The sequence below is a fragment of the Chrysochloris asiatica genome, unplaced genomic scaffold (genome assembly GCF_000296735.1).
Source record: "Chrysochloris asiatica unplaced genomic scaffold, ChrAsi1.0 scaffold00294, whole genome shotgun sequence".
NCBI classification, from domain to species: Eukaryota; Metazoa; Chordata; class Mammalia; order Afrosoricida; family Chrysochloridae; genus Chrysochloris; species Chrysochloris asiatica.
Window position 1 is genome coordinate 3,302,315 of NW_006408812.1, and position 13,120 is coordinate 3,315,434.

Genomic DNA, 13,120 nt, shown 5'->3' on the forward strand with positions numbered 1-13,120 from the left:
ATTAACTCACTCTACTTATTTTCTAGATTGTTCATTTAAAAATCACATTACTTTACCTGCCATATTTTAATAAAGAAGATACAATAATCAAACAGCTCCCACAAAAAAGATACCTGAAAGCTTTGTCAATTTAAAATCATCATGCTTCTGATAAACAAGATATTGAAACAGAGGACTCTAGACCAATGAGGGAGAAGAGCGAAAGTGGAATGTGGGACCTTATACAGAGAAGCAGTGACACCAGAGATGGAAGCAGAGATGGGGACATGGAGAGAGGGAGCAGATGAGGACTTTAGATTCATGGGAAGAGAGGGACTGAGAGCTGGCGGTCAAGAGGCAGACTTGCAGAATGTGCCCTTTGGTGGTGTAAATTATTATATATGCCTGAGTGTTTTGAAAAAAGAAGAGCTAAAATGAATAGAAATACTGTTAACTGATGTTACCTGGAAGGGATATAATCATTGTAATGAAACAAAGTATATAATTTGTTGAATGTAAAACTGATGATATGCCCTGTAAACTTTCACTCAATTCACAATAAAAACATCAAAAAAAAAAAAAAAAGTAAATGACACCAAGAGATAAAAAAGAAAAGAAAAAAAAAAACAACAATAAGCTACTGAAAACCAAAACTTTTGGATATTGATTACGGACGTCACAATCTCCCACCTCCCATTACACTTCGGCCAACTTCCCAATTCATCCAAATATAAAATATCAGCTAGATAAACTTTACAGAACACATACACCATGAAAACAAGAAGAAAACAACAATGGCCCAGGTAAACTATAAAGTAAAGCACTTTATAGTTTAGATAAAATATGCATTTATACTTACTGTCTTAGAAGAAAACATCCTTCGTATTTCACTGGTGCTACTACTAAACATGTGTGGCATCACAAAATTCAACAGAGACATGAGCTCTAACAGGTTATTCTGTACAGGTGTGCCTGTGAGCAGCAAACGGTTATTTGCCTGCAAATAAAACAAAATCTGGCTTTATTTTCTTTTTCAAAAAAGGGTCATTTCCCTTGTCAATCCTCTCCATTACAAATAAAATACATAATTTATCATTCAGCAATAAAAGACTAGTAAGAATTTAGACAATTGATATCTGCTAATGGATTACAGCCACAGCTCTGGTAGCGTAGTGGTTACGAATTGGGCTGTGAATGACAAGGTCAGCAGTTTGAAACTACCAACTGTTCTGTGGGAGAAAGATGAGGCTTTCTGCTCCCGTAAAGATTTACAGCCTCAAAAACCCTGTACAGGGTCGCTATGAGATGGAACCGACTCCACGGCACATAACAACAAGTAGATTACAAGTTGAGATGCTAACCACAAAGTCAGCAGTTCAAATCTACCAGCAGCTCTACAAAATGAGATTTTTCTGCTCTTGTAAAGACTTAACAGTCTCATAAATGCTATACAGAATAGCTATTAGTCAGAATTAGCTTGATGGCATACAAACACCACCACCAATATCATTAAGACAGGATTTTTAAAATTACTGGTTTCATTTTAACATAGCTAACTTACGTTCTCATATCAATTTTAAGAAGCAATGAAGAAGATAAGCTATATTTGATGTTTTATAAAGCTTTTTTTAATAGAACAGGGATTGGCAAACTATGGCTTTGGTACAGTGAATTTGTTTAATTATGTCTCCTTTAGCTAAGGTCTTTGTAATTCCCACCAAATAATTGGGTGGGATTGTGCAAATAGGTTGCAATGGACTCTAATGCAGGGATTGGTTGTTTTTACTATTCCAGTGGGTATTAAATGAGCCATCTCAGAAATACTAACAGAGGATCTGAAAGGCATCAAGAAAAGAAAAGCCATGAGATTTTTGCAAGCAGAGGTGGCAAAGGCAGAAGCAGAGACCACATCAATGAGTAGGTTTCCTGGCTCAAAAAGAAGTAAAGCTGAGTGACTTGTATCTAGCCTAAGGCTAGCCTGATTGCATAACTGTGTGCCCGTTGGGCATTTATCAGTAGCACTACAGAAACTTGTAACACTTACCTGGGCAAAGCAGAGCAGAGGACAAAGGTCCATGTGCCTGAGAGACCAAAGACCAGAGAGCATGCCTGCAGTGCAGCTGAGAAAAGGCACTTCTGACCACAGATCTACTGTATCCTGAGTTGATTCTTATCCTGAATTGTACCCTGCTAACTTTCCTAATAAACCCTATAATCATGAGTATTGTCTGTGTTTCAGTGTGGCCAATGCTGCGGATCATTGAATCCAGCAGAAAAGCAAAGTGCCTTGGGAAGAATGGCTGGTGTCAAAATAGGAAAAAAGAGGGTTGGAGAGTTGGAGACATATGACCTCTGCCTCAGAGGAATCAGCCTTAGGAGGTCAGACACAGCCCCTGCCATTGGTACAATGGCTCAAGAGATAAGAAAGGATTTTACATTTTAAAAGGGTTATAAAAAATTAACAAAACCAAAGCAAAGAACCGTGATAGAGATGATATGGTTTACAAAGCAAGAAATATTATTTGTCTCTTTAGAGAAAAAGTTTGCACTCACTGGTGAAGAATAATGTATACACTAACTTACATACCTAAAATGAATAATTTGGAAAAATGTTTAAAACTCTCTTACATTAATCGTCATAAGGTGCTGATAGCGGATGGATCCCATATTCTTCAGCATATGGCCCTCATCAAAAATTGCATAATTAAGTTTCAGTCGTCGAAACAGACTGCGGTCATCAGAACTGCTGATTGCACAATTATACCTATAACCAAAAGAAAAAACCAAAACTCTAAAAATTACACCTTTCATGTATGGAGCCTAATGAGATTGAATTTTTTTTTTCCAAAATTATTTTTGCTTATTCATATCTAATAGCCAGTAGTAGTACACAGATGGTACTCAAAATAATTATTGATACACATGTAACAAAGTAATAAAACTTCAATTTGAAATTCAAATAAAATTTAAATGTTATAATATAATTAAGTTTGATGTACTTGGGAAAACACCAAATGGAAGTATAACTAAATTGCTACCATACAGTTTGCTTCATGAATTGTTACATTGTAAGAAGGAAGAAAAAAAAGGGCAATGATGCTAAAAAATGCTTATGTATAAAAGATAATACAACAGGATCAAACTATTAAAATAGATCCAAAAAAACCAGTTGATATCAGTTAAAAACTGTATGTGAAAATGAAGTCCATTAAAAATGACTACGTTTTTATTAAAAAAGAAGAATTTGGGGTGAATTCTTTAAGGAGTACAGACAGAAGAAACCAGCAGTGAGTAATAACCAAATACTGACAGATAATACGGGGCTTAAAATAACCTATACAATAAGGATAACATCAGAGCACTACATTCTCTGTCAAATATTTACCAAAAAATATATGGCTAATTTATTCAAAGTTACATTTCTCAGCCTTCTCGTCTTACCTCAAATTTCTAATTGGAAGAATGCTATTCTATTTACGTCTAATAATTCTTTATAAGCTAGAAATATTATAAGCCATTTAAGTGGAATATCTTATATTTTACTGTAAGTTTACTTGAGATAATCTCTTAAGACTATGCTTTCAATCAAGTGGATAAATCCTTTTCATGTTTACCGCCAGTGACCCCAAACACTAGCAAAATTTCCCATCTAGGATGGAAACTAAAATGTGCCTGAGTTCTCCACACAATTCATTCCATTCCTTTTGCTTTACAAGTAAAATAAATGATCAACTTTCCTACATGCTGTCTTTCCATAAAAAAAAAAAAAAAAAAAAAACCTACCAAAAAAACCCTCAATACTTACGTGGTCACAATTACATTATACTCTTCATATCGACTATGAATGTTGTATCGAATTTGTTTACGTTCTTCTTGAGAACCTAGAATTTGAAAATACAGACACGATTGCATTTACTGTACTTTACTGTATGTTAGGAATCTAAAATCCTTTCCAAGTTAAAAGCAGTATGACATATTCTTACCATAGTAGCACAGCACATTTAAAGTGGGACACCATAAATTTACTTCCCTTAACCAGTTATCTACAAAACAAAAGATGTATTACTTGCATATATTACCACAGAGTAAGTGTGTATAGTAAAATGAACAAGTTCTATTTTGAAATTACTCTTTTATAAGATATAAAAATCATTTGGATGATCTTTATCCAAATCCTATTCATAATCTATTGTTGTTGTTGTTGTTAAGTGCCATCGAATCTATTAGGATGAATAAAATGATTTTGAGGTCTTGAGAGTGAATCGAAATGAAGAACAGAGGATCAACCTTTAAAATTACAGGTGACTATGGTGCTGACCACAAACAAGGTTGGTTTGAGCCACAAGGTCGGTGCTTCAAACTCATCAGTCACTTCTTGAAAATCCTACACAAAGTCAGTTAAGACTAGGAACCGACTTGATGGCATTTAACATTCTGATTTAAATAGTTTTTTCTTAGATTTTTACATACATTCTCTTACTCTAACTTCCAAATTCAATCAATTAAGAATAAATGAAACAGCAATTTGACCAGGGATTAATTACATACTTTCTGATTCAATAAACAATTAAAAATAAAAAGCACTCATTTTCTTTATAACAGTCACCACACACATTTCAGGAGAAAGACTGGGTTTTCTGCAGCAGTAAAGATTTACATGCTTGGAAACGCTACACAAGGTCTCTCTGAGTCGGAATTGACTCCAGGGCACACAACCCTCAACCACCACCACCACAATCATTTAGACGTATTAAAGCTTATATAGAATACTATCAAGTGAAATATACCCCAGTATTACAAACCTATAGTTGATGCTGGAACAACAATCAGATGAGGACCTTTGTTACCCTCCTGATAGAGGTATGCCAGGAATGCAATAGCTTGAATAGTTTTGCCAAGACCCTAAAATTAAAAGTTTAAAAGACAATATATGAAATTTAAAATAAAACAAGAAACAAATTGTAAAGTACAAAGGAAAAAAAAGTTTTTCTGTATCTTACTAATTATTGTATTACACATAATACAACTATTAAGAGAATTCTGACGTTATTCTTGGTTCTTATCGATTCAAAAACAGATCATAATCTTGAATATATGACAATTTACCTTAGTGAGCAGATGGTTCTTAATTGCTAATTTACATGTGACACACATTTATACGGACACCTTTCTATGTAATATAGACAGGATATAAAAGCTATAATCTTGGTTATTGTACATAACAAACATTTAATATAAACTGGATGTATTTTATTAAATGAAAATGTCCCCATAATTTATTGTTATAAGGTACTGTTAAGCCAGTTCTGACCCTATGTCCTACAGAACAAAATATTGCTTGGTGCCTGCACCATCCTCACTCCTTGCTATGTTTGAGACTATTGTTTCAGTCACTGTATCAACCCATCTCACTGATGGTCTACCTCTTTTTCACTAACTTTCCCACCAATCATGAAGTCCTTCTCCAGAGACTGATTTCACCTGGTAACATGTCCAAAGAACAAGATACAAAGTCTTGACATGCTCCCTCCTTTTAAGGAACACTTTGGCTATACTTTTTCCAAGAGAGATTTGCTTGTTCTGCTGATAGTCCATGGTTTATTTAATATTCTTTGTCAACATTAAACCAAAGGCATCAATTCATCTTTGGTTTTGCTTATTCATTATACAACTTTCACATGCTGCTTTAGGTTGGGTTCTCTAGAGAAGCAAAACCAGTGCGCGTTCTCTTTCTGTGTGTGTACGTACATATGTATGTATATGTGTGTGTGTGTGTATATATAGTTGTGAAGTGCTGTCAAATCAGTTCCAATTCATAGCAACTCTGTACAGGGTTTCTGAGTAGTGGCTGGTAAGCTTGAACTGCCGAACTTGCAGTTCAAACTGACTTTGCAGTCCAGCATATCAACTCACAGCACCACACCAGGACCACCTCTCCATAGATAAAGAGAAGTTCATATCTAGGAAATAGCTCATGAATGTACACATAACAGAGTCCCAAGTGCAGATGAGGTGAACTAAGATGAGCAGCCTGGCCCAGAAAGCAGGAATCCAAAGTTGGGGCACACGGGAGAACTTTGGAACTGGAGCGTGGGGGCAGCAGGGTGACCAACAACCAAGGCCTGGGAGGCACACTGCAGAACCGGCAGTACTCAGCACATGAGCCAAGAAGGCAGTAACAGGCATGCAAGCCCTCTGGCGGGCATCTGGTTTTCCAGACACACTCACTGGGCGGACCCAGCAGGCAAACACAGGCAATAGGCTCAGGTTCAAAGAACTGGAGGTGTTGGTCCAGACCCAGTGGGGAAGAGTGGGGCTCTTATCCATTATATTGGGAACAGGCCACACCCTGAAAGAAACATCCTTTCAATTGATTGACTGCTCATAGCCAATCATCATAGAGTTAACTATCAACTACCAAACAAATGGGAATATGGGCTCAATTGAGTTCACACAGAACCTAACTATCACACGTGTGAATAAGGCAACTGAAAATACCATGGCTTGGGCCAGGTGCACCTTAGTTTTCAGTGACATGTTTGCTTTTTAACACTTTTATTGTTATTAAATGCTGACCCATAGTGACCTGTATATGGTTTCCAAGGAGCAGGTGGTGAGTTTCAACTGCCAACTTTGTGGTTCAAATAGACTTTGCAGTCCAGTGCAATAACCCACAGCACCACACCAGGACTTCTTTAACACTTTAAGGAGGTCTTCTTTTAAAAAACAAACAAAACCTTTTTATTGTGAATTGTGTGAAGGTTTACAGAGCAAATGAGTAAAAACAAAGTCTGGCCATCCTGGTTTCTAAGGATGATTCTGGCTGTACTTCCCCCAATAAGATTTGTTTTGTTTTTGGGCAGTCCATGGTACATTTGATTCACTCCTTCAAAAACCATAACTCAAATACATCAATTCTTCTATAGTCTTCTATATTCATTGTCCAACTTTCACGTGCATATGAGGTTATTGAAAATACCATGACTTGGGTCAGGCGCACCTTAGTCCTCAAGATGACACCTTTGCTTCTGACACTTTAAAGAGGTCTTGTGCAGCTGATGTGCCTAATGCAATATGTTGTTTGATTCTTAACTGCTGCTTCCATCAGTGTTGATGGTTGTTCCAAGCAAAATGAAGTCTTTGATAACTCAAGTCGTTTCTCCATTTATCTTGATGTTATTTATTAGTCCAGTGGTGAGCATTTTTATTTTGTTTGAGGAGCAATTCATACTGAAGACTGCAGTCTTTGAACTTCATTAGTTAGTATTCTAAGACCTCTTCCCACTTTCAGAAAGCAAAGTTGTATCATCTGCATATCATAGGCTGTTAATGACTCTTTCCTCTGCCCTGATGCCACATTTTTCTTCATATAATCCTGCTTCTAGAATCATTTGCTCAGCATACAGACTGAATAAGTATGGTGAGAGACAACAACCCTGGTGCACTGATTTCCTAATTTTAAACCATTCAGTGTTCCCTTGTTCTGTGCGAACAATTGACTTTTGATCTATGTACCAGTTACTCATGAGTGCAATAAAGTATTAAGAAATACTCATTCTCTGCAATGTTGTCCATGGCAGACAATGAGTATGTCCACACAATCAAAGTCTTTGCGTAGTCAATAAAAAACAGGTAAACATCTTTCTGGTATTCTCAGCTTTCAGACAAGATCCATCTGACGTCAAAAATGGCATCTTTCATTCCATGTTCTCATCTGAATCTGGCTTGAACCTCGAGTTGTTTTTGTTGTTAAGTGCTGTCTAGTTGATTCCAACTGAATCACAGCAACTTTGTATAGGGTTTCCAAAGAGCAGCTGGTGAACTTGGACCACTGACCTTACAGTTCAAATGACTTTGCAGTCTGATGCATTAGCCCACAGCGCCACACCAGGACTCCCAGGTAGTTACATCTCAATGTACTTGTAGTTGTTTTAAAATTATTTTTTAGCAAAATTTTACAGGGATGAAATAATAATTTTTGATGATTTGCGCATTCCATTGAGTCACCTCTCTTTGGAACAGGCACAAATATGGATCTCTTGCAATCAGCTGACCAGGTAGCTGTCTTCCAAATTCCTTGGCATAGATTAGTAAACGCTTCCAGTGCGACATCAGTTGGTTGTAAGATTTCAATTTGTATTTCTTGAATTCCTGGAGCCTTGTTCTTTGCCATTGACTTCAGTGCACCTTGGACTTCTTCCTTCAATAACTGGTTCTTGATCATAAGCTACTTCTTGAAATGATTTAACATTATCCATTTCTTTTTGGTACAGTGATTAGTGTATTCCTTCCATCTTCAGTTGATACTTTCTGAATCATTCAATATTTTGCCCATAGTACTCTGCTCCTGTAAAGATTTACAGCCTTGGAAACCCTGTGTAGGGTAGCTGTGAGTTGGAACCAACTCGACGGCACTTAACAACAACGATTCTTCAATATTGAAAGCCATGGTTTGAATATTTGTCTTCAGTTCCCTCAGCTTGACAAATGCGTGTTCTTTCCTTGCAATTTTCCAACTACAGATCTTTGCACATTTCATTATATTTTATTTTCTTCTGGAGATGCCCTTTGAAATTTTCTATTCAGCTCTTTTACCCTCCTCATTTCTTCCATTTGCTTTAGCATCTGTATGCTGGAGAGCAAGTCTGAGTCTCTTATGACATCCACTTTGATCTTTCGTTCTTTCTTGTCTTATTAACGGTCTTTTGCTTTCTGGCTGTATGATGTTCTTCATATCATCCCACAACTCACTTCACAATCTTCACTCATTAATCTGATGTCTAATTCATGAGATCTGTTTTTTGTTTGTTTTGTTTTTTTAATTGTGAAATGAGTGACAGTTTACATGGTAGAACATCGGCTTTACACCATTGTTTCATTGCAATGATTACAATCTCCTCTGTGCATCATCATTCAACAATATTTGCTTCCATTCTCTCTGGGTTTTTTTTGGAGGGGGGAGACTGGAGGGAGTGGAGAAATGTACACACAAACACTCCAGAATATATAATAATTTAAATAACCACAGGGCACATTCTGCAAGCCTGCCTCCTGGCTGCCAATCAGATCTGTTTTGGAGATGGTCTCTAAATTCAGGTAGGATACCTCAAGATCATATTTTGGCTATCGTGGGCTTGATTAAATTTTCTTCAGCTTCAGCTTTAACTTGAATATGAGCAATTGATGGTCTGGTACTGGCCTTGTTTTGGCTGATGATATAATAGAGTTTTTCCACAGATGTAGTCGATTTGATTCCTGTGTATTCCATCTGGTGCGGTCCATGTGTATAGTCATCTTTTATGTGGCTTAAAAAAGGTATTTGCAATGAAGGAGTCATTAGTCTTTCAAAATTGTATCATGTGATCTCTAACACATATTTTTTGGAGAACACAATTCAATAACAATGCTCATGCTGAGAGTCCAGTATTAGGAAAGTGTTCGTGGTGAGTATGCTCCAGAGCACTACTATAAACACGTCACAGGAGCCTATTCAAAATATGTTGTTGCTGTTGATAAGTGCTGTCGAGTCAGTTCTGACTCATAGCGACCCTGTACAGGGTTTCCGAGGCTATAAATCTTTACGGGAGTAGAAAGCCTCATCTTTCTCCTGCAGAACAGCTGGTAGTTTTGAACTGCTGACCTTGAGATTAGCAGCCTGATTCGTAAACACTACGCTACCAGAGCTACAGAGGAAAAAAATCTAGAAAGACATATACCAAAAAGGAAATGTAATATTATAATCAGATTGACAATGAATCTATTTTTCCTTTAGAAAACAAGTGAAGATCCTATAAATAAAACAGGCAACAGAAAAGCATAGATACACATAAGAGCAGTAAATTATAATAACAAAGAAAAATTCCATGTTTTAATAGAGAACAAAGATGCTTAATTTGAAGTCCCCTCTAATGAACCATCAAATCCTAAAACAGAGTACTACTTACCATTTCATCTGCCAAAATGCCATTAAGTCCATGTTTATGTACCAATGCCAGCCAATTCAAACCAACCTTCTGATAGGGCTTGAGTGATAAACTGGTAACGAAAGAGTTATCAAATATTATACATTAATTCGTCTATTAGTTTTCTAACGTGAGATTTATGTTTATAATGTACATAAAAATTGAAACATCTAAGTCTACTCTTACCTTTTAGTTACTTACACCTACATAAGAAAATGAACCCAAAACATAATACCATTTTCGCATTTTAATCTCAAACTTTTTTCTGAATTGGTTGATTTCTTCCAGCAGGAAGATATACAGATGGCAAAATATGATACCTTTTTAGACACTACCAAATAATCTGACTTGTTGGGTCTGGGGGCTCAGGATCATACTACTGGGGGATAACATTGTCAAATGGCATAATATCGTCCACGAAGTCAATGTTCCAAATATACTTTGGTGAGTAATGACTAGAATTTTAAAAGCCCATAAGCACCATTGAAGGCACAACTATCAGTCCCACCTTACCTGGAGTAAATAAGAGTTGAAAATTAAAGACATTTAAAAACAGTCCAATGAACAAATGGACCAAATGAACATTAGTCTCCAAGACCCTAAGACCCTAAGAACCAGCTGGTGCCTAGCTACCATGACCAACTGCTTTGAAACGGTTCACCTTAGAGGGTCCTGAATACAACGAGATAACATGTGAAACAAAACGAAAAATCATAACAAAACAAGGCTTACTGGTCAGATAAGACAAGTGGAACACTGATTTGATAGCCCCTGGTCACCATTCACTCTGGAACCGATGGCTAAATTTTCAGCCAAGCAATAGATAGGTATATAGGGGACAACATCAGTGAGGTACAGCCAACATAGAATGGTCAACCATTTAAATTTAACATCAAAAGGGCAGCATTCACCTGAAGATAAAATTCAGAAGCATGGGAAAAGGAGGAGGAATAGAGATGGGAAACACAGGGAGGATGTGGAATAGGTGATAGATACTACATTGATGGGATTGTAACCATTGAGATGAAAAGAAGTGTATGATTTGTGGAATGTGAAACTGATGATTTGCTGTGTACACCTTCACACAAGTCACAAAAGTTTAAAATAATAGAGCACAAAATGTACGCAATGTCATTATTTCCATAAATATTCAGAATCAGATTAACTATGGATGAGTGGAAAGAGATGATGGTCAAGTTCATTATCATTAGTCAAAATAAGGCTAGGGGTAGACTCTGCATCAGACCATCAACTGCTCACATTCAATTTCAGCCTGAAGCTGAAGAAAATGAAAGAAAAATCCCTGAAAGCCAAAATATAACCTTCAATATATTCCACCCAAATTTACGGATGATCTCAGAAACAGATTTGATCCATTAAACACCACTGACCAAAGACCAGAGTTGTTGAGGGATGACATCAAGAACAAACATGAAGAAAACAAAAGGTCATTAAGAAGACATGAAAGCAAAAAGAGACTGAAATGGATGTCAGCAAAGATTCTCAAACTTGCTCTTAAGTGTAAAGAAGCTAAAGCAAATTGAAGAAATGAGGACGTAAAAGAAACTGACCAGAAAATTTCAATGGCCATGTGACAAGACAAAGTAAAATATTATAATGAAATATGTGCAAAGACCTGGAGTTAGAAAACCAAAAAGGAAAAATACAGTCAGCATTTCTGAAGCTGAAAGAACTTATGAAAAAATGCAAGCATTGAGTTATAATACTGAAGGACTCTATGGGCAAAATAAGGAGCTTTGGTAGCGTAGTGGTTACAAATCAGGCTGCTAACCTCAAGGTCGGCAGTTCGAAACTACCAGCTGTTACGTGGGAGAAAGATGAGGCTTTCTGCTCCCTTAAAGATTTGCAGCCTTGGAAATCCTGTGCAGGGTCACTATGAGTTGGAACCGACTCCACGGTACTTAACAACAACAAATGGGCAAAATATGAATGATCTAGGAAGCAGCAAAAGAATACGGAAGGAATATAGTCACTGTACCAAAAAAACTGGCTGATGTTCATCCATTTCAAGAGATAGCATATAATAGTGGTTATGTAATGGGCCGCTAAACACAAGGTCAGCAGTTTAAATCTACCAGTTGCTCTGTGAAAAATGAGGCTTGCTGCTCCCATAAAAATTTACAGCATCGGAAACCCTAAACAGGAGTCGGAACTTACTTGATGGCACCACCACCACCAACAGTATTGAAGGAATAAGTCCAACCCGCATCAAAGGTATTATAGAAAAACAATTTGATACAATACAAATGGAAATGTTTCAACAAACTGACAGTGTACTGGAGGTGTTTACTCATCTATGTCAAGAAATCTGGAAAACAGTTACCTGGCCAAATGATTTGTGCCCATTCTAAAGAAAGGTGACCTAACAGAAAGCAGAAGTCATCTAACAATACTCTTCACATTATACTGTTGTTGTTATTAAATGCCATCAGATCCGTTCTGACTCAACCATATATAAGTAAAATATTTCTGACAATAATGCAAAAATGTTTGCAGCAGTACATCGACAAGGAACTACCATATATTCAAGCTGAATCCAGAAGAGGATGTGGAAAAAGTGCTATCACTACTGATGTCACACTGATCTTAGCTAAGAGCAGACAACACCAGAGAGATGTTTACTTGTGCTTTATTGACTTCGCAAAGGCTTTGTGGACCATAACAAACTATGGATAACTCTGTGAAGAATGGGTACTCTGGAACACTTTGCTGTGTTCAGGAGGAACCTATGCATCAACCAAGAGACAGTTGTTTGAACAGGACAAGGGGATACTGAATGGTTTAAAATCAGGAAAGGTGTGAGCAAGGATTGTATCTTTTCTCCATACTTACTCAATCTGTATTCTGAGCAAATAGTTGGAAAAGCTACAACATATGAAGAAGAACGTGGCATCAGGATTAAAGAAGACTCATTAACAACATGAGACATACAGATGACACAACCATGCTGGCTGGAAGCTAACAGGACTTGAAATACAGACTGATGAAAATCAAAGATTACACTGAGATGTTTGGATTATACCTCAGTATATGTTGTTGTTGTTGTTGTTAAGTGCCTTCGAGTCGGATCCGACCCATAGCGACCCTGTACAGGGTTTCCGAGGGTGTAAATCCTTACGGGAGTAGAAAGCCTCATCTTTCTCCCGCGGAGCGGCTGG

The 13,120-nt window shown here is 37.0% G+C and overlaps 1 protein-coding gene across 2 annotated transcripts in view; it reads right to left on the reverse strand.

Moving 5' to 3' along the window:
• SMARCAD1 (SWI/SNF-related, matrix-associated actin-dependent regulator of chromatin, subfamily a, containing DEAD/H box 1) overlaps window positions 1-13,120 on the reverse strand; it is a 142,999-nt gene that overhangs the window by 19,273 nt on the left and 110,606 nt on the right. For both annotated transcript variants that reach the window (XM_006874700.1, XM_006874701.1), the window contains 6 exons: window positions 9,924-10,014; window positions 4,782-4,881; window positions 3,963-4,022; window positions 3,785-3,860; window positions 2,608-2,743; window positions 839-976 (listed from right to left, as the gene is read on the reverse strand). In XM_006874700.1, the coding sequence (XP_006874762.1) occupies window positions 839-976; window positions 2,608-2,743; window positions 3,785-3,860; window positions 3,963-4,022; window positions 4,782-4,881; window positions 9,924-10,014 (601 nt within the window). The remainder of the gene's footprint in view (window positions 1-838; window positions 977-2,607; window positions 2,744-3,784; window positions 3,861-3,962; window positions 4,023-4,781; window positions 4,882-9,923; window positions 10,015-13,120) is intronic.